An 18,651-nucleotide genomic window follows, 5' to 3' on the forward strand; every position below is an offset into this window, starting at 1 on the left:
TCCGACCAGCAGGTATGGCACCTAATACCCCTCCTCAGCAAGGAGGTGGAAGAGGTCGTGCACAGGGTGCAGCTGCAGAACAAGTTGGTGGTGCAGCTATAGCCACTACTTCAGAGCAGAAGAGATGGGATTCACGGGATGCCTTAGCTTTGTCATGCATCTCTCTTTCAGTGAAAAGATTTATCATTCCGCATATCTGGTCGTGTAAGACCTCAAAGGCAGTGTGGGATATTTTAGAAAGCATGTATGCAGCCCGAAATGATGCAAGGGTATCTTTCTTGAAAAGAGAGTTAAGTAATATACATATGGAAGAGGGTGACTCCATGTCAGTTCACCTCACAAAGCTATAGGATCTCAGAGAGCAATTATTGAACATAGATGAGATTATTCCTGATTCAGAGATGATTACTACCACTCTGAATTCTCTTCCTGAGTCTTATCTCAGCTTTCATACCTCGCTGAACTTATCATTGAGAGGGGGTGCAAATCCTCTCACTTTTCATGAGTTGATAGGACTTCTGCTTCAGGAAGAGCAAACCAAGAAAAACTTGGCTTCACGTGCAGGTGAACAAGCTATGCTCTCAAAGTTTAAGTCAAAAACAAAGGGACAGGCAAAGACATCAGTAAATCAGCCTTCCAGTGGGTCAGGACAGCCTTCACAAAAGGCTAAAAATGATGCAAGTAAGCCCAAGAAGAAAGGTTTTTGTCATTACTGCAAAAAGCCAGGTCATCACATTGCAGAATGCAGGAAAAGGCTTGCAAAAGAGAAGAAAAACAGCTCTGGTATGGCTGTTTCAGATTCAGCTCCTCATGCATCTGACAAGTGGGGATGCTGCAGCCAACTTTGTTGGACAGGATTATGCCTTTTTATCTTGCATTTCAGATTCTAGGCTAGCTGCTCCAGATGCTCGGGATAGTACAACCACTTATAATGATGATACATATGCATTTTTGACTTGCAGTTATGACTCTTCTACGGATGCATTTGCTTTCAGTGTCAATGAAACACTGAACACTTGGTACTTTGACAGTGGTGCATCCAAGCATATCACTTCTAGGAAGTGTCTTTTTACTTCCTTGCATCCACCTCCTGTTGGTAAGAAAGTCACTTGTGCCAATAACTCGTCATATTCAGTACGTGGCACAGGAGAAGTTGAGCTTACTGCCATTGATGGCTCAATTTTCAGACTTTCAGATGTCTTATATGTGCCTGGTATCACCAAAAATCTTCTTTCAGTGTCCACTCTTAATAGAGCTGGATTTCAGGTCATCTTTGAGGATGACAAATGCGCTGTCCGAGACATGGAAGATGATTATGCCTTAAGATTATCTGGTACTCTGCTGCGTGGGCTTTTTCAGCTTGATCTTTTTGAGAAAAGAGTAGCCCATGCTCTTGCAGTTTCTACCCCTACTGCTGCCATGTAGAATGCAGAATTATGGCATGCTTGATATGGCCACATGCATTACAACAGCTTGATGACACTTCAGAAGCACTCTATGGTTGATGCATTGCCACCTCTTGAGATACCTCCTCCACATGCCTGTGAAGGGTGCATTTTAGGCAAGATGCATAGATTCCCCTTCAAAAAGGATGGTTCAGTTAAAGCTGTCCGCAAATTATAGCTTATACACAGTGATGTTTGTGGTCCCATGAGGACTTCATCATTGGGTGGTCATCTCTACTTTGTTACCTTTATTGATGATTACTCCAATTTCACTTGGGTCTTTGGGCTGAAGCGCAAATCAGAAGTGTTCATGGTGTTTAAACACTTTTCAGCCATGGTTGAAAATGAAACCGGACTCAAGATAGAGACATTGCGCACAGATATAGGTGGAGAATACTCGTCTGCAGATTTTGATGCTTTTCTGAAAGGCAAGGGTATTGTGCATCAGCTCACAGTGAGGCTGACCCCTCAGCAAAATGGCAAAGCTGAGAGGAAAAATAGAACTCTTACGGAGATGGACAGATGTATGCTGAAAAGCAAACACATGCCTCACAAATTCTGGCTTGAAGGTTTGATGTGTGCCAATTACATTTTAAATCGGGCTCCCACTAAGGCTTTAAAAACAAAAACTCCCTATGAGGTCTGGAATGGGAGAAAGCCCTCAGTGGATCATTTCCGAGTCTTTGGATGCCTTGCTTATGCTCAAGAGACGTGGCACTGTTATGTCTCAGTCCAAGTATGTGCAGAAACTCTTGGACAGATTTAACATGCATGATTGTAAGCCCATAGCCACTCCCATGGAGCCGGGGCTGAAACTCACAATGCATGATGCAGGAGAATTAGTTGATGCCACATGTTACAGTCAGGCTGTTGGATGCCTCATATATCTCTGCAACACTAGACCTGATATTCTGTTTGCAGTATCTCAGGTGAGCAGGTACATGCACAGCCCAAAAACTATGCATTTGCAGGCAGTTAAGCGCATCTTCCATTTGCAGGGCACGAAGTCTTTTGGCTTGTTATTTCCCAGGGGGGGTGACTTGCAGATGCATGCCTACAGTGATTCAGATTGGGCTGGTGATTATGACACTAGGCAATCCACTAGTGGCAATTGTTTCTTTTTGGGTAAATCTTGCATTTCATGGCTGAGCAAGAAACAATCTACAGTGGCTACCTCATCATGTGAAGCTGAGTACAGGGCAGCTTTCATAGCAACAGTTGAATGTGTCTAGCTGCGACGTCTATTTGCTGATCTTCATCTGTCTTTGGAGGGTCCTTCTCCAATTCTCACTGATAGTCAGAGTGCCATTGTAGTGGCAAAGAATCCAGTGTTTCATGCTCGCACGAAGCACATTGAGGTTCACTATCACTACGTCAGAGAGAAGTTGCATGCAGGAGAGATCAGTATGATCTTTGTGTCCACATATGATAACGTTGCGGATATTTTCACCAAAGCACTACCACGTGAAAAGTTTGAGGCATTTCGCAGTGCCCTGAACTTATATCTGTTTGGTGATTGATCAGCCTTGTACATGACATTGGCACTGCAGGGGGGTGTTAGAATTATAGATATAATTCAGCAGTGACCAATGTAATTTAATAAGCTAGTTAGGGGCATTTTTCCCTCTTTAAGAGGTTTTTCCCCCTAACCGCAGTTAGTTCACTAACTATGGTTAGTGACTACTAAGGTTTTGTCACTAGGACAAAACCTTATCGCTCACTCTTTCAGTTGTACTCTTTACACTCTTCTATTGCAACTCAGCTGTCAAGCTTTCAACTCTCAAGCTCACTCTCTCTTGCTCTCTCTCTCCCCAATCTCTCACACGTGCATGGCATTCATCCAATGCACATTATCTTTTGCTTCTTCAAATGTCTCATGCTCCTCCTCATCAAGAAGAGTACCCGCATAAGCTGATTCAACTGAATCAGCTTCCTCCATGTGCCTTACTGCACTGCGAGTTCTGCCAGGCAATGGAGCTTCAAGTCTACTCTCCCTGAGAGTCTGAAGCAACCAATGCGGGACTGTTTTGGCTGCGTGTATCTCTTGAATTTCTTGCCTGACAACTTCATCCACACCCTGAGTTTGTACCAATTCAGCTGGGGGTTGAGTCTGTACTTGTGGAGCTGGCGGAGGTTGCTGTAAATTCTGATTTTCAGCGGGGGAACCAAATGCTATAGGAAGCATCCCCTCAAACACATCATCTGAAGAGGCCGGAATCTGAAATTCAGCATTTGTATGTGTAGAATTTTCAGAGAATATGACATCTCTACGGACAAAAATCTTGCGTGTAGCAGGATTGTAGAGACGATAGCCTTTGCTTTGTGAACTATATCCCACAAAAATGCATTTTAGTGCCTTATCTGACAACTTGTGTCTGAACTCCACAGGCACGTGGGCATATGCAACACAAGCAAAAACTCTGAAGTGGTCCACTAAAGGCTTTCTCCCATGCCATGCCTTATAGGGAGTGATTGTCTTCAAAGCCTTTGTAGGAGCCCGATTTAAAATATAGTTTGCACACATGAGGCCTTCCAGCCAAAACCTGTGAGGCAACTTCTTACTTGTGAGCATGCATCTATCCATTTCCATGGCGGTGCGATTCTTCCGTTCAACTTTGCCATTCTGTTGAGGTGTAAGCCTCACTGTAAGCTGATGCATAATGCCTTTTTCTTTCAGAAATGTCTCAAATTCATGAGACATGTATTCCCCCCCTCGATCTGTGCAAAGTGTCTGCACCTTGAGTCCTGTCTCATTCTCAACCATAGCCCAAAGTGTTTGAAATGCATAAACACTTCTGATTTTGCCTTGAGACCATAGACCCAAGTGTAATTGGTAAAGTCATCTATGAATGTAACAAAATAGAGATAACCCCCAAAAGCAGGTGTCCTCATGGGACCGCAGACATTGTTGTGAATAAGCTGCAATTTTCTTGTAGCTTTCAGTGCACCATCCTTCTTGAAGGGAAGCCTATGCATTTTGCCAAGAATGCAACCTTCACATGCATGAGGAGGAGGCGACTCCAAAGGAGGTAATGCATCAACCATATCATGCCTCTGGAGTGTCGTTAAGCTGCCATAGCTGATGTGCCCATACCTGGCATGCCATAACTCCACATTGTGCATCGCAGCAGTGGGAGTGCTAACTGATAATGCAAGATGGGATCTTTTTTCATATAAATCAAGCTAAAAAAGACCCCAATACAAAGTGCGAGATAACCTCAAAGCATATTCGTTTTCTTTGTCTCTGATTGCACTCTGATTGCACACTCTGATTGCACACTTGTCATCATAAAAAACAACCTGAAATCCTCCTCTATTGAGTGAGGACACTGAAAGCAAATTCTTCTTTATACCTGGCACATAGAGTACATCTGAAATTCTGAAATCTGTGCCATCAGTGGATGTGAGAATAATGTCTCCCAATCCACACACTGAATGAGAAGAATAATTGGCACAAGTGACCTTCTTCTTGGTGGGTGAAGAATGCAAAGTTACAAACAGAATTTTCTTGGAAGTGATGTGCTTTGAAGCACCACTATCAAAATACCAAGTATGTAGTGTTTCATCAACACTGAAAGAGCATTCATCCTTTGAAGGATCGTAACTGCAAGTCAAAAAAGCATATGGGTCATTATGATTAGTGGCTGTAGTATCTGAACTACCCACTGAAAAATCTGAAGTAGTAAAAAAGGCATAGTGCTCTTCAACCAAGTTGGCTGCAACATCTCCTCCATCATGGCAATGTGGATCTGATGCATCTGATACAGCCATACCGGAATCCCTTTTCTTTTTTTGGCTATGCGCTTCTTGCACTCTCCAATATAATGACCTGGCTTCTTACAATAATGACAGATGCCCTTCTTTTTCTGCTTGTTTGTATCACCCTGTGCCTTCTAAGAAGGCTGTCCAGAATCAGCTTTATGCTGATGTGTGGGCTGATTGGCATGTGGCTTATGTTGCCCTTTACCCTCGGGCTTGAACTTGGAGAGCATAGCATGCTCGCCAGCCCGGGTTGCCATATTTCTGGGTGTTTTTTCCTCTTGCAACAGAAGTCCTACCAACTCATGAAAGGAGAGAGGATTGCTGCCCCCCCTCAATGACAAATTCAGCGAGGTGTGGAAACCGAGATAGGACTCAGGTTGAGAGTTCAAAGTGGTGGAGATCATCTCTGAATCCGGAATGACTTCATCAACGTTAAGCAATTGTTCCCTGAGATCCTGAAGCTTTGTGAGGTGAGAATTCATGGAATCTCCCTCCTCCATATGTGTATGGGAAAGTTCTCGCTTCAGAAAGGAAACCCTGGCATCGTTCCTTGCTGCAAACATACTTTCAAGTATTACCCAAGCTGCCATAGATGTCTTGTATGACCGAATATGAGGTATAATGAACCTCTTGACAGAAAGAGAAATTACTGAAAGAGCTTGTGCATCTCTAGAGTCCCATCTTTTCTGCTTTGCTGTGGGAGCTCCTGGAGCGGCTGCTCCAATCACCTGTGCTGTATTTGTACCTCTACCCGTGCCTCCAGATGTAGGAGTGACAGGTATAGGCGTTGTATCTGGTCTTTCTTCATCTCCATTGACATAATCCCAAAGATTTCTGCCAACTAAGATATTGCGAACCATGAAACTCCACAAGGAGTAGTTGGTGCCATCCAACTTATCCTCCTGTGTGAGAACCCCGAACACCTCATTTGAGTTGTTCTGTGCCATTTTCGCCAGATAAACTCAGAAATACAGCTAACTGAACAAGTAAAATTCCTTCCTGGGATGTAAGATGCACAGATAAAATCTACCAAAGAAAAATATGCCCACAGTGACAAATACTGTCACAGCGTGTCAAAGGCTCAAAATGCACCACAATGCTCTACTCGGTGCCCAAAAATTTGCAAATAGAATCTGCAAAAGGTGGCAAAAGTCTACAATTCGACTCGTACTGAGTCCAAAACTATTTGCAAACTTCCAAACTGCCCTTTTACTTACAAAATTGCAACCCAAATGCAAAAGCCCCAATTTCTTGTGAAAATTTGCATATAAAAGAGGACAAATGGTCTGAAAGCCTCAAATGTTGCACAAATTGCAGTCTGCCTTTAAAAGCCCCAAATTTCACTGCAAAATTGCAGTGTAATTGCAAAAGCCCCAATTTCTTGGACGACCTACAACCCAACTGCAATATCTGCAAGAATATAACCTGCAAAATGTACGGAAATCTGTACGTACGATGTACAGTGTACGGAAGTATGAAAACTTGTACGGTTGTACGGATGATTTGCAGGTGCCACACGTGCAGCCAGTCCATACGTCGTACGGCGAATGTACGGCAGGACTTCAATACGGTTTACGGCGCAGGACAGTACGGGTGTACGGGGACTGAGTGGATGTGTGATGGTACAGAATCGTACGGCTGTACGTTGACGTCTATTGTACAGATGGCGAGTGAAGCTGGTACGGTACCTGTACTACAGCACGACGCTGATTGCAGGTTTGTACGATCAAGTAGCGGGAGTTGTACGACAGGTTGTACGGTAGGTTGTACGGCAAGTACGAATGGAGCGTCGTTGGGTGTACGGCAGAAATGGAGAGTAGTAACGAGAGTTGTACGGACTAGTTCTTCCAAGCTTGGAATGGAGAGTGTCGAGCTCACAAACAGGGTAACCCGCTCTGATACCAAATGTTACAAAAAGAGTGTGTGAGAGCAAGAGAGCTGAACGTAGTGCTTGCAATAGAAGAAGTATGTAATACAAGAAGTGGGATAGGTTTTGTCTAAGTGATAAAACCTTATCCTTCACTAACCGTAGTTAGTGAACTAACTGTGGTTAGGGGGAAAAACCTCTAAAGGAGGGAAAAGTGTCCCTAACCTACTTATTACATTACATTGATCACTGCTGAATTATAATAATAATTCTAACATTGACAGCTGTTAAGATTATCGTAAAAGAACGATTCAATCCATTCTTAATAATTGTTGCGATTTATGAATTAAAAAAAAGGCAAGCTCCCATGTATTTTGTTAAAAGAGACAGGTCATTTGGGTGGTGCACTCCTGAGAGGCTGGTACACCACAAGTGATGAGCCGAGAAGTTTGTTTTCTAGTATTTAGCAGCCATACTTGCCTTCTTTGGCAGTACAATTTAGTTGTATTTGAATATGCTAATGCATTCTCAAATCCCTTCAAACTCTAGTGGGTAATACCAACCATTCCCTGTTTTTTTTGCCTTTCAATCATGTAAATGCCCACAACGATGTGGATAGTAACAATCAGTCAACATCATATTATGACTTGCGTTACCAATGTTTAGGACCCTAGTCTATTTGTAGAGTTTAAATCTAACAATTAGATGCAGTTTTGCTAAGGTATCTAGGGTCCCCTATGTTTTTAAGCACATGTGGCACGATGCTCTATGATAATCGTAGTCTAGGCTTTAAGGTTTCCCACATGACCCAAAGTTTCATTGTATTTCAAAGTATATGCAACCCATTTTCAGCATCTTCAAGCTTTCTCCAATGTTGTGTGCTCTCTTTGCTTTTAGGAAGTTCACAATAATATGAGACCTATTTGTCTATTGTCTTATATATTCTCCTAGCACAAGCGTTTACACGATGTTTAAAAGTTCTCCTCTAGCACAATTTTGTCTAGGATGCTTGAAAAATAACCTAGAAGGGTAGTAATTTTGTGGGTTTAGGACCAATGCGCATCAGTGACCTTAACTATTGGGATTATAAAGGCTAAGCTGTTCACGTTAAGAAAATTGAGCTTTGCATAGTTTTATTTCAATAGAAGAGTCCAGTCATGTGTAAGCATTAGATGTTCATTTCAGTTGTGAGCATTCAAGAAGACTTCAGATGTTCTATTTGTTGTGTTAAATGAAATGTGTTTGGTTTAGTGAATTGTTGGGATGATTCTCACTGAGCTTTCCTTCTGAGCCTTATGACCATAAAGCTGCCTAGTTCGGTCTAAAAGTTTGGTCTAAAAAGAGTGGCGGATTTTGTTTAGGTTTGCACATGAAAGCATAGTGACTTGCTCGAGGGATGGAAGTGCCATTATCTGGGCTCCTCGTCCACGTAAATATCATGTAAGTTTGTTATTCCTGTGGTGGTTTCCCGTGGTGCTAATGATTTCAATTGCTCTTCAAATAATGGACGAATTGATTTTCAGGGCAAGGGTCGATGGACGAAAGCTTATCACTTGCGTGTCCCCCCTCCACCCATGCCACCGCAACCACCTCGAGGAGTTCCCCGTCAGAGATTGCTTCCAACTCCTCGTGGTGTCAACATGATTGTTTGGAGCTTGGACAACTGCTATGTGCTTGCTGCAATTATGGGTACGCTGCTTAGCACAGAGTCTTAACGTTTTGGTAGGTGGAATTTATGCATTTGATACTACTGTCTAGTCTCAAAACCTGTGAACAACGCTTTCTTGTGTTTATCTTGTCTACATGTTGAGTTGGTATTTGATGTAAATTGACAAGGTCAAAAAGCACAAGACAGATGCTGTGCAAATTATATCTGGGTATACGTGTTTACGTTGACATGCTTGTACAAGTTTAGATCTCTGATCTTTCTATGAGGCAGCAAACTGAATACTCATGAGGAAGTGCCGGCGATTCAAGCACGCTTTAAACTTTTGAGAAACTGTTTTTTGTTTCAAGTTCTTTTATTAGACCATGCTTTTGAACCTGGTGGGTTTTTCGCTGACCAATGATTGCTTTGAAAAGTATTGGAGAGAGCAATAGCTCTCTAGTTCTGTTTTGGTCAAGGAAGTTTGATTGCCCTATTGATACTATTCTATGTCCGTATGGTGGAGACAATCATCTATTTTCAGTTCTCTATCATGTATTTCCTATTTCCTTGGTTCAATAATGCCAAGTCCTGGGAAATTCTCTCATTGCATGTGGAAGATTTAGTGTCTGCCTCGTGTAGAGATTTGAGCTCACTATTGATGTTGTTTTGTGATTGGCCTGGCGAAAAACACATTTAATGTCAATGAACTGTCGGTCTACAGACTATTTTTTGCTGTGATTGCCGGAGAGATCAATTGTGCATCATCTGGAGGTTCCTCATTTATGGCTTGTCCTGACAAGATCTCTCTCAATATAAGCGTTCTGTTTGTGTATTGATTGTTATTTCATCACTGGTATTACTGTTGTGACTTTGTATTTAATTTCAATGACACAATCAATGAACTTTTTTTTTTTTCCAAGAAAATTACTTCATTAAGTATGAATGAAAACCGCGAGAGCAAGCTCAAATGCGGGAGACAATCAATGAACTGAGAACCTGCCTGGTATCATAAGTGCGGTTAGTTATTGAGAGTGGATATAATTTCCATCCCTTTGTGCAGGCTGGATGGTAGTGGAAAGTGGAAATGGTGAATGCAAAATAAGACGAGAGAACCAAAGCCAAGCCAAATAAGATAACCAAAACCAACTATGTCGGATTGCTATTATGAATTTCCAACTGCATTCCCCAGTCTCTTTATGAATCCAACCTCTTATATTCCTAGTGATCATAGATAGAGGTACATTCCTGAGCACAAATATCAGACGCAAGCATATCCAAGCTTCATCCTGTGAGACTCTTAGATTGAGTACTCTTTTTCAGCACCTGCTCCTTCCCCTTGCTCCAACCATCATCTCACATATCCCTGACTTATATCACACATGCAGTCATCAAGGCTGGGCGAGCTTGAATCAGATGCAATCCACTTATGAACGTAGGACTGCACTAATTAATATGTTTTCATATGCAGACCCTTGTTCAATCGCATAAGGCTAAGCTAGGATGGCCTCTTGAAAAATTATAAGAGGATTTAGTTCGAACAGCCTTGGAATCATGTTTACTTGCTTTTCTATTCTTTCGAAAACATTTAGACTTTCTTCTGTAGCATGTTTTTTTTCCTATTTGCATTAAGCTGGAAGTTGTTTCCTGTCTCTAGATGTAGATCTGGAAAAAAATACATGCTTGCTGAATGTAGCACCCCGTCTTGAAGCCCCCAAAGGGGGTGAACCATTGGACAATACCACAAGAGATGGGGCTGCCACATGGGCAGCACATGGGGTGCCACGTGGGCAGACATACCTGGAAGTTTGGGGCCAGCATGGAGGACATCAGTAGTATGGAACTGCCACGTGGCTTCCGACGACTGGCTGGACCAGATCTGCACAAGGAAACAGGGTTATTATGTGGCAATGATGTCAGAACTGGTACGGATGGCTGCAGCAGTAGTACGGACACCTGTGTCAGCAAGTATGGAGGTATTTGCAGGAGGTTTGTGGGTGAAAGAGGCCTGGAACAGGGTGGAACTGGCAGGGCTGAAAGACGCCTGGATGGGCAGGTCTTGGGCTTGCAACAGCCCCGGATTTGGGACAGAGAATGGCCTGGGCCACTGGCTGTTTACCACGTGGCCAGGTGCTGACTTGGTGGACTTATTTGGCTGTCAAAGCCAGCCTCCCAGGTCGGGTATAATAGACTAGGCCAGTCGGCTGGTAGGGCTGTTTCGGTTGCCAAATAAGCCCCTACCTGGTCAGTCCAATTGGAGGGGAGGCCTTTGGGCCTCATATCTCATTGACCAGAGCAGCAATCAGCAGCAGATTGGAGCAGCACGAAAGCCTTCCTTGGGCCTATATCCAGGAGGAGGAGGAGGGACTGAGAAGCTGGAGACAAAGGGCTTGCCACTTGGTAGGGCTGCACACCTAGGCTGACATCCAGGGTAGTAAGGTGCAGGGATCACGGCATGGAGACGAAGTCTACAGAAGCTCAGGAAGGAGTGCGCAGGCTCAAGGATGTAGAGGTGCCAAGGTGATAGTAGTTTAACTTTGGTAAGATCAGAGGACCAGGTTTAGTGGGACTCTAGATCTCTCATTTGTATTGTGTCCATTTGAGGACGGGAATGTATCTTTTGTTGGTGCTATATCTCTCTTGGATCACAGTCTATTTACTAGCTTGCACACACACATGGTTGTGAAGTACACATAAGTAAGGAAGTTTTGGATTCCATAGTTAACACTCACGCGTATAATTCTTGGGATGCTCTATCAGTCTTCCGCTGTGGGATACCCTTTCTATAGGTGCATTTCTAACATGGTATCAGAGCGCTGATCGGAAGTTCACAGGAAGGACCTTCCTGAAGGACGATCTTGATTCATTGCTCGGGAGAATCTACTTCAACGTCTGAAGTGATTGTACCCTTGCGCTTTGGTATGAAAAGGTTAAGGGGAAAGAGGAAGAGAGAGCTTAGAGATAAAGGGGGAACAATTTAGAACCTGAAGATTGCATCAAAACAGGCACACAGGCTGCTTAGAAGCTAACCTGGACCAAAACAGAGAGTTTTCTTTCAAAGAAACAAGTGCAAACTGAAGTAATATGCAGAGTTTTTGCTACAGCAAGTAAAAGCAGCAAACCGAACTGATTTGGAGGTGAAGTATACCCTCCAATCTGCAACAGCTGTTTTAAAAGTACTGCCGCAAATTGATTTTGCACAGAATACCCTCAAAACACTTGCAACACTCAGATTTGGCATGGCATATGCTTCAAAGTGATTTTAGAGTTCAATGAGACTCAGAATAATGTCCAGAGTGTGGAGTACTAGTCCAACTGTGATCAATCCTTAAAAAGTTGCAAATCATTACTCAGGGAGGCTCCCCGAGAAGGGTTGATCCCATAACCTTCTTTTCTCTTCCACCTGAAATGAGATTGGAATACATTAGTTCGTCCATTCTAGATGCAAGCTCACACCTCAAAGCTGGAATGTGTTTCTTGCATTGGCATTCAAGAAAAAATAAAATTGAAAAGGATAGTGTTTTGTGACAACAATGAAGCCATCGTCTATGCTAATGATTTATTCCCTAGCATGAGCTTTGAAAGCAAACTAGATCCACTAGGACAGCTGTCTGAGGCAGATAATATCTACTAATGGATGACTGTGGTGCTGACTACAATGCCTTGATATGGCCAAATTATTGATTGATTTGATCATCTATTCTCATTTGATACTAAAACAGTAGACGATCGAGATTACAGGAGCCAATGGAGCATGTAAGATTGAAGGTGCAAAAAAATCTGGAAGACCGAGCAAATGGCGGAAAGGGGGTTAAAAAGGACAAAATTGTGTAGAGGTGTTGTCAGAGTCAGGAGGGCGCTGGAAGAAGAGGGGACAGTATGGAAACGGGGTAAAGGAGCAGTGTTCCAGGAGAATTTTGTGAATCTCTCCAATCCTCAGTTGACTTGTGCACTCTTCTTTGCCTTATCATAAGCAGTTTGTAGTGTTCAGTGAAAGTTAATCTGAGGTGGTTTGTAGCACGCTGCTAATATGCCAAAAAGGAAGGCGACTGAGCACCAAAAATACAGATTATAGAGCTAGTTCAATCTGTATGGATGAGTTTAGTCATTTTTAACAGAGCTGTTGAGTTCAAATTATACAGTATTGCTTTCAATGCGTTCAGCAAGTTATATTTTATATTGGGTTTTGAAATAATTGCACTTGATGGCATATTTGAGAGCATTGCTATTTTAATTGTGCTTGACAATGTTGCAGATTGCAGGATTTGTGTATGGAATGCAGTGGATGGAAGCTTGGTGCATTCATTAACTGGACACACAAAATCGGTGGGTAGAACCAGTCTGTCTGTGTGACTTCTTCCATTGCAAGAGTGCCAGCGCAACCACCTTGAAACATACTCGGTTCTTACCCTAAAGAGAACCCCCCCATTCCCCCTTCTTTTCCTCTCAGCCCCCTTCCCGTTAGCTAATAATTGCTTTCTTCTTCCCAAAATTTGTTTGTCCCCTCCCCCTGCAGCCTGCCATTCTTTTCTATGTTCCATCCCTTTCTTAAATTACGTTGATGTAAGCAAACATTTAATAGGGGACATGGCTGACATGCTACTTAAGGCACATATGACCATAATATAACAGATCAAGAGGCTTGTCTTACCCACTTAGCTTTCTTTTGCATTTTCTTTTACATGACAAGTTTGTGGGTGTGTTTAGATCATCTAGACACAGATTTGTGGCCAGTTTATTCGTGCAAAACCTGCCTCCGAAGTCATGATAAACAATAGCAAGGATCATCCACAGTCTGGAATGGAGGCTGAAATGAAATCCATGAATTTTCACCGTTCATTACTAACAAGGGATGTATGGGATGTGACAGTGGCAGCCCTAGTTCTATTTGATTTTAGTAGAAGTCGAAACTGAAGTTGAGTTAGTGAGTCAAAGAATAAAATTTTGTACCTCTGGCGCAGCCCTGAGGTGCCAAACTAGCTTCTCTTGTTCCCCAGGAGCAATACAATTGCACCGTGCCTTCCGAATATGCACTAATAGCATATCACTTGGAACTAGCATCCACTTTGGAAATCCATGATGTGTTGTTTGATTGAGGAGAGCCACATCCTCTATATCCCGGTGTAGATCATGGGTTTCAAAGATTGGGTCCCTTGAAATTGGGTTTTGAAACCAGCCTTCGGGAAATCCAAAGGGCAGTGAACAGATCACCTCCAGAAAATACTTAACTTTCAGCCACTTAAAAAATAGCCACGACACACAAAATGATTCCAAATCCAGTATTGAGGAGCTAGATTGCCCCTGCCTGCACCAGACACCATATTGGCCCTAAACTTAGCGCCCCCTTCTGAATAAAAGTTAAAGAAATAAGCATAAAAAATAAGTAAAAGCACTCTCGTGCATCCAACCAAAAATGGCCAACTAAATAATCCGTTAAGAGGCACTTCTGTCTTGCTATGCAAACAGTTCCAGTCTTAGAAAGGCACCCTAGTCTAGTGCAACTTTCCATAGCGACCTTTCTTTCGTACCTGGCTGACAAGTTCTAACCTGGCAGCTCCAAAGGAGTCCTGGTAGGAGAGAAAATCAACCAAGTCTGTCCTGGTAGCTCCAAACAAGTCTTGGCAAGGCAGAGGCGAGCAAAACAGCCCACCTTCGCTATTCCTGGCTCATAGAAAGGTCAGCTGCAACAAGGCAAGAGATTCTGAAGGCTTGGAGGCAACTGAAGGGCATTGGAGAGGCAGACAACTGATCGGGGGGCTCTAGAAATCGTTGAGAAGTCCCCAAGCCATCTGGCAGTCGAAATCAGCAGCAACAGCCCTGGAAAGGTGAAAAACAACAAAAAACGATTTCCTCCTAGACCTTTCTGGCCCTTGCCAGTCCAATCGTGAAAGGCGAATTGGATCTGGTACCCCGAAACATTGCAACAAAGATTTTGCCTAGTTTTGGAGGCCCGGAGCAGCTCAAATAGGGTTCTGAAAACGACTTGTCTGTTGACCTTGGAGTGCAGCCCTGGAGGCTTCTGGCAGGTGCGACTCAGCAAACCCTCCCGCCTGGAAGCAAACCGAGTTGCTTGGTAGCTCCAAACTGCCTGGAAAAGTGCGACTTTGATAGGCACGTGGCTTGGAAGGCTCCTGGAAGAAGGGCTAATCAGATTTGGGGATCTGGGAAGGCATGAACAGCAAGCATGCAGCAAAAACGAACTACTCTGGAGGCTCCTAGCACAAAAACGAATTTCTTTTTTAGCTTTTGGCAGCCCACCATCCTCCCACAAACTGCCCTGGTAGTTGAAAATCAGCAAGGTGATGTGATAGAATAGCCCTAGAGCACTTTCCCAGCTTGTGACTTGCCTCTACTTTTTGCCTTGTCCCACAAGCCAGCTTGGCTCTTGGAGCTATTTTTAGTTAAAGGGATTTTTACCCCTCTCTAGCCTTCAGTCCCTTGCCTGCACAAGGACAAAAAAGGATTATTCCTTATTGAATTCCTAGCTGAGCAGTGAGCCCTGCTGTACGATCCAGTGTCATTCAATGAATGGAAGTACAATGATAAGATGAGTGCATGTAGACCTTCTATAAAAATTAGGGCAGGCTGTTTTACAATTGTGCTTATGGCATAATTCACCAAGACTGCCTGACAACATCCTAACAGCCTACAATACGAATTACTACTTATACCCTTTTGTTACAATATTCAGTTCTTCACGTGGGCAATATTATATTTGAAGAATGTTTTCCCCCTTAAAACAAGGGCATTTTCAAGGTCCTGCCACAAATAAAATAATATCAAACACACTTTAACCCATTAAAAGGTTAGCTGATGCATGCATACTCGTGCTCTCGACTAATCCTGGCCTTTTGGAATGTCCTTATGACGCACATAAACAACTTTTCTCTCGTTGACCAAGTCAATGCTCTTTGACCGAAGTCAAAATCATTCTCTTTTATTCCTTAGGATGTCAAATACCATCTTGTCACACCATTTGATAATGAAGGTAGCCCTAGGGAGATTACATTGGTTGATGATAATCATCGTGCAATTTAGTATTGATTTTTTCATATGTCAATTAGCAAAGAAGCATAGGATAAACCATGGAGTGTGTAGGTGATAAAACCAATCGATGATTATGATGGAGTTGGAGGTAGAAACTGTGGATTTAAAAGTGTGAAGAGATGATGGAAAAAATGCCTGCAGAAAACACGCAATCAGGAGTGTTAGAGAATAGAACAGAGGGTATGCAGAGCGGAAGCTAACCTCAGAGTAGAGGTACGAAGGCGAGGAACTCACACATCGGTATCACACATTGGTATCTTGAAATCCAAACTTCTCTCCTTAATGCGTACTATGCATAGATGTGCAGTAAGTAAATGGACAGCCAATGGTGAGGCACAAGTTCCTCGTCTTCCTTGTTGCTTGTGAGGGCACAAGTTCCTTGTCTTCCAACGGTGAAGACCCAGGGACGAGTGCGTAGCATAAGCAAATCTTGGAGTTGGTTCTTCAGGGGCGTGGAAATTGCCATATAGCCATGGTGGCAATGCAAACGAGCTCTTACGCCTGCCTGAATTAGTCTTCCATGAGATGATCCCTCATGAAGGCAATAATTGCGCTTGCGGCAGAATGTTGAGATATTTAGACCGTTTTTGGACATTGAGCTTCAGTCCCTGGAGACGGATAGCATGGTCGATGTCTTCATTTCTTCTCATCTCACAAGACGGAGGTCAGCAATGTTCCATTTGATCCTTTCTCAGCATTTTTGCGGCGTCTTGTCATCCATATTTCATGACCGAAAAGCATACGAAGGTTGAGCAAATTTGATGTCATATGCGGTTTACCCCACCAAGTCAAAAAGACTTGATTCACAATACACCTTTTGGCATTAAAGATCCAGGATTGCCCAAGGAAGGTGGCCAAGATCCACCCTTGAAAGAAGAAATCAATTTGGCCAAGGAATGCTCACTTACTATTTTTAGACAGTGTTGTAATTTCACGAAAATGTCATTTCCAGATGTTGATAGGTTGGATGGTGCATTGTAGATCATGTGGTGCATTGGAGTTCATTTGGACTCCATTACTAATTGTACTAAAAGGTGTAATGAACTCAAAGGTCATCATGCTCAAGAAGGCAAACATTTCATTCCAAGGGAGCAGAAAGCAATTCTATAAATCAAAGATTAAGAGCTGGGCTTCCTAGGAAGCACTAAGCACAAGGTGGAGGGTCACCCAAGGAAGTTATGACATCATAATTTTGTGCGTTCTGTCCATTTTCGGCCAGCTGATCTTGTCTGCTGCTCTAGTTTTGTGCTCTGAATCTGCAATGAACCTCTGAATTTGCAACGATTCTTTGCTCTGAATCTGCAACAAACCTCTGAATCTGCGTCTTCTGCTCTGAATCTGCAAAGAACCTCTGCTGAAGCAAGCCTGTACAACAAGTACATTCCCTATACCCTTCCGGAAAATTTCTTCTTCTGCCTAAAATGCTTCACACTTGCTGCCTGCCACCTTGACAAAGTATATATTCACATCATTCGACTATAGTCGTCAATGATGTGAGGAAGTATACAAATCTAGATAATGATCTCGCGGGCATTGGCTTACAGACGTCTGAGTGAACAATAGCCATTACCGAGAATGATCCTGGTTTTGCTTGCCTTCCATACAAGCTTGGCGGACTTCGTGGCTACCAATGAATCGTGGGCCCATCCACCGTTTTGGATCTCTGCATCATGTCCAAGCTAGGATATCTGGCATGGATGAATCTTTGATGCTATAGCCTTTGGGGCTTTATTAAGATCCGGGCGGCCTATGAAGCACTGAGCACCTTGCAAGGTGGAGGTTCACACCCATGCGACTTAGTCAGGCCGTTGATCATTTGGTGCCAAATTCCAGATCCTTTTTGATTAAGAAAGCATTAAGTAATACAAAGATTGTCAAGTTGAGATAGCTAAACAAGGACATCCTCACCTCCCTTTCTCTCGTGGGCCCTCATTCTAGTTCCTTCTTGCTGCTGCAAGCCAGCCTACCAAGCTCTTCCTCATCTCACAATTCAACTTGAAGGACAAGCCTCTCTCCACGCTGCTGAGTCGAGGCTGCATGCTGCCCAAGCATTCTGCCACTCAAGCAGTCTATTTTGATTCCTGTTCAGTCGGCCCATGGTGTACCCTTTCTTCCCTCTTGTATGATTCAATCTAGGTGGCTCTTCTCTTCTGGAAATGTTGCTATAGCCTGCTGCCTCCTTCCCTCTGATCGCTACTGCAGGGTACAGATAAACACATGATTGGATGTGCAAAATGCCTTGGCGAGGCTGCCCTACGTGGACCTATAACCTTGAGCCTTGCCACCTTATGGATCTGTTGTTTTGACCTCTGTGATCAGGATACGTTGTGTTGCTGTGAACAAGAGGACCTTGAAGGGTTTCTTTTGGCTAAAGAGTTAAGAGAGCGAGTCAGAATCTTGTGAGGAAATGTTCTTTGAAGCTTTGCTTGGTGTTCTTAATTAGCAAATGCAGGTTAGGCATTCATTGGATATTGGGATTGTAATGGAACATTGTTCAAATTTCACATTTCAATTCTCAAGTTATTCTTCGTTGTGGAATTTGTGCATCAGTGAGCTTCAAATGCTTTTGAGTTTTTTTGCCGAAAGTCTGCTTACACAACTTTGCATTGGATTTTTCTTTGCAGACATTTGTTTTGGATGTGCATCCATATGATCCAAGAATAGCCATGAGTGCCGGATATGATGGACGCGTTATCATTTGGGATGTATGTTCATAAGTATTATTTTTAAATTTGTGTCTTTTGCTTCTGTATGTGGTGCATTTGTGGAGTCAGAATCTTATTTTGCAGATCTGGGAGGGCCGTACCATTCATGTGTATGAGACTGGAGAGTTCAATCTTGTTGACGGAAAATTTTCCCCGTAAATATTGTCTCCCTCTCCTACA

The 18,651-nt window shown here is 43.1% G+C and overlaps 1 protein-coding gene across 4 annotated transcripts in view; it reads left to right on the forward strand.

The window, feature by feature from the left end:
• LOC147892456 (uncharacterized) overlaps window positions 1-18,651 on the forward strand; it is a 116,445-nt gene that overhangs the window by 82,677 nt on the left and 15,117 nt on the right. For all 4 annotated transcript variants that reach the window (XM_087387473.1, XM_087387474.1, XM_087387472.1 and 1 more), the window contains 5 exons: window positions 8,436-8,514; window positions 8,598-8,763; window positions 12,975-13,045; window positions 18,391-18,471; window positions 18,556-18,626. In XM_087387473.1, the coding sequence (XP_087243599.1) occupies window positions 8,436-8,514; window positions 8,598-8,763; window positions 12,975-13,045; window positions 18,391-18,471; window positions 18,556-18,626 (468 nt within the window). The remainder of the gene's footprint in view (window positions 1-8,435; window positions 8,515-8,597; window positions 8,764-12,974; window positions 13,046-18,390; window positions 18,472-18,555; window positions 18,627-18,651) is intronic.

The sequence above is a fragment of the Dipteris shenzhenensis genome, chromosome 16 (assembly GCF_047967505.1).
Source record: "Dipteris shenzhenensis isolate YYH24624 ecotype China chromosome 16, Dip_SZ_1.0, whole genome shotgun sequence".
Classification (NCBI taxonomy): Eukaryota; Viridiplantae; Streptophyta; class Polypodiopsida; order Gleicheniales; family Dipteridaceae; genus Dipteris; species Dipteris shenzhenensis.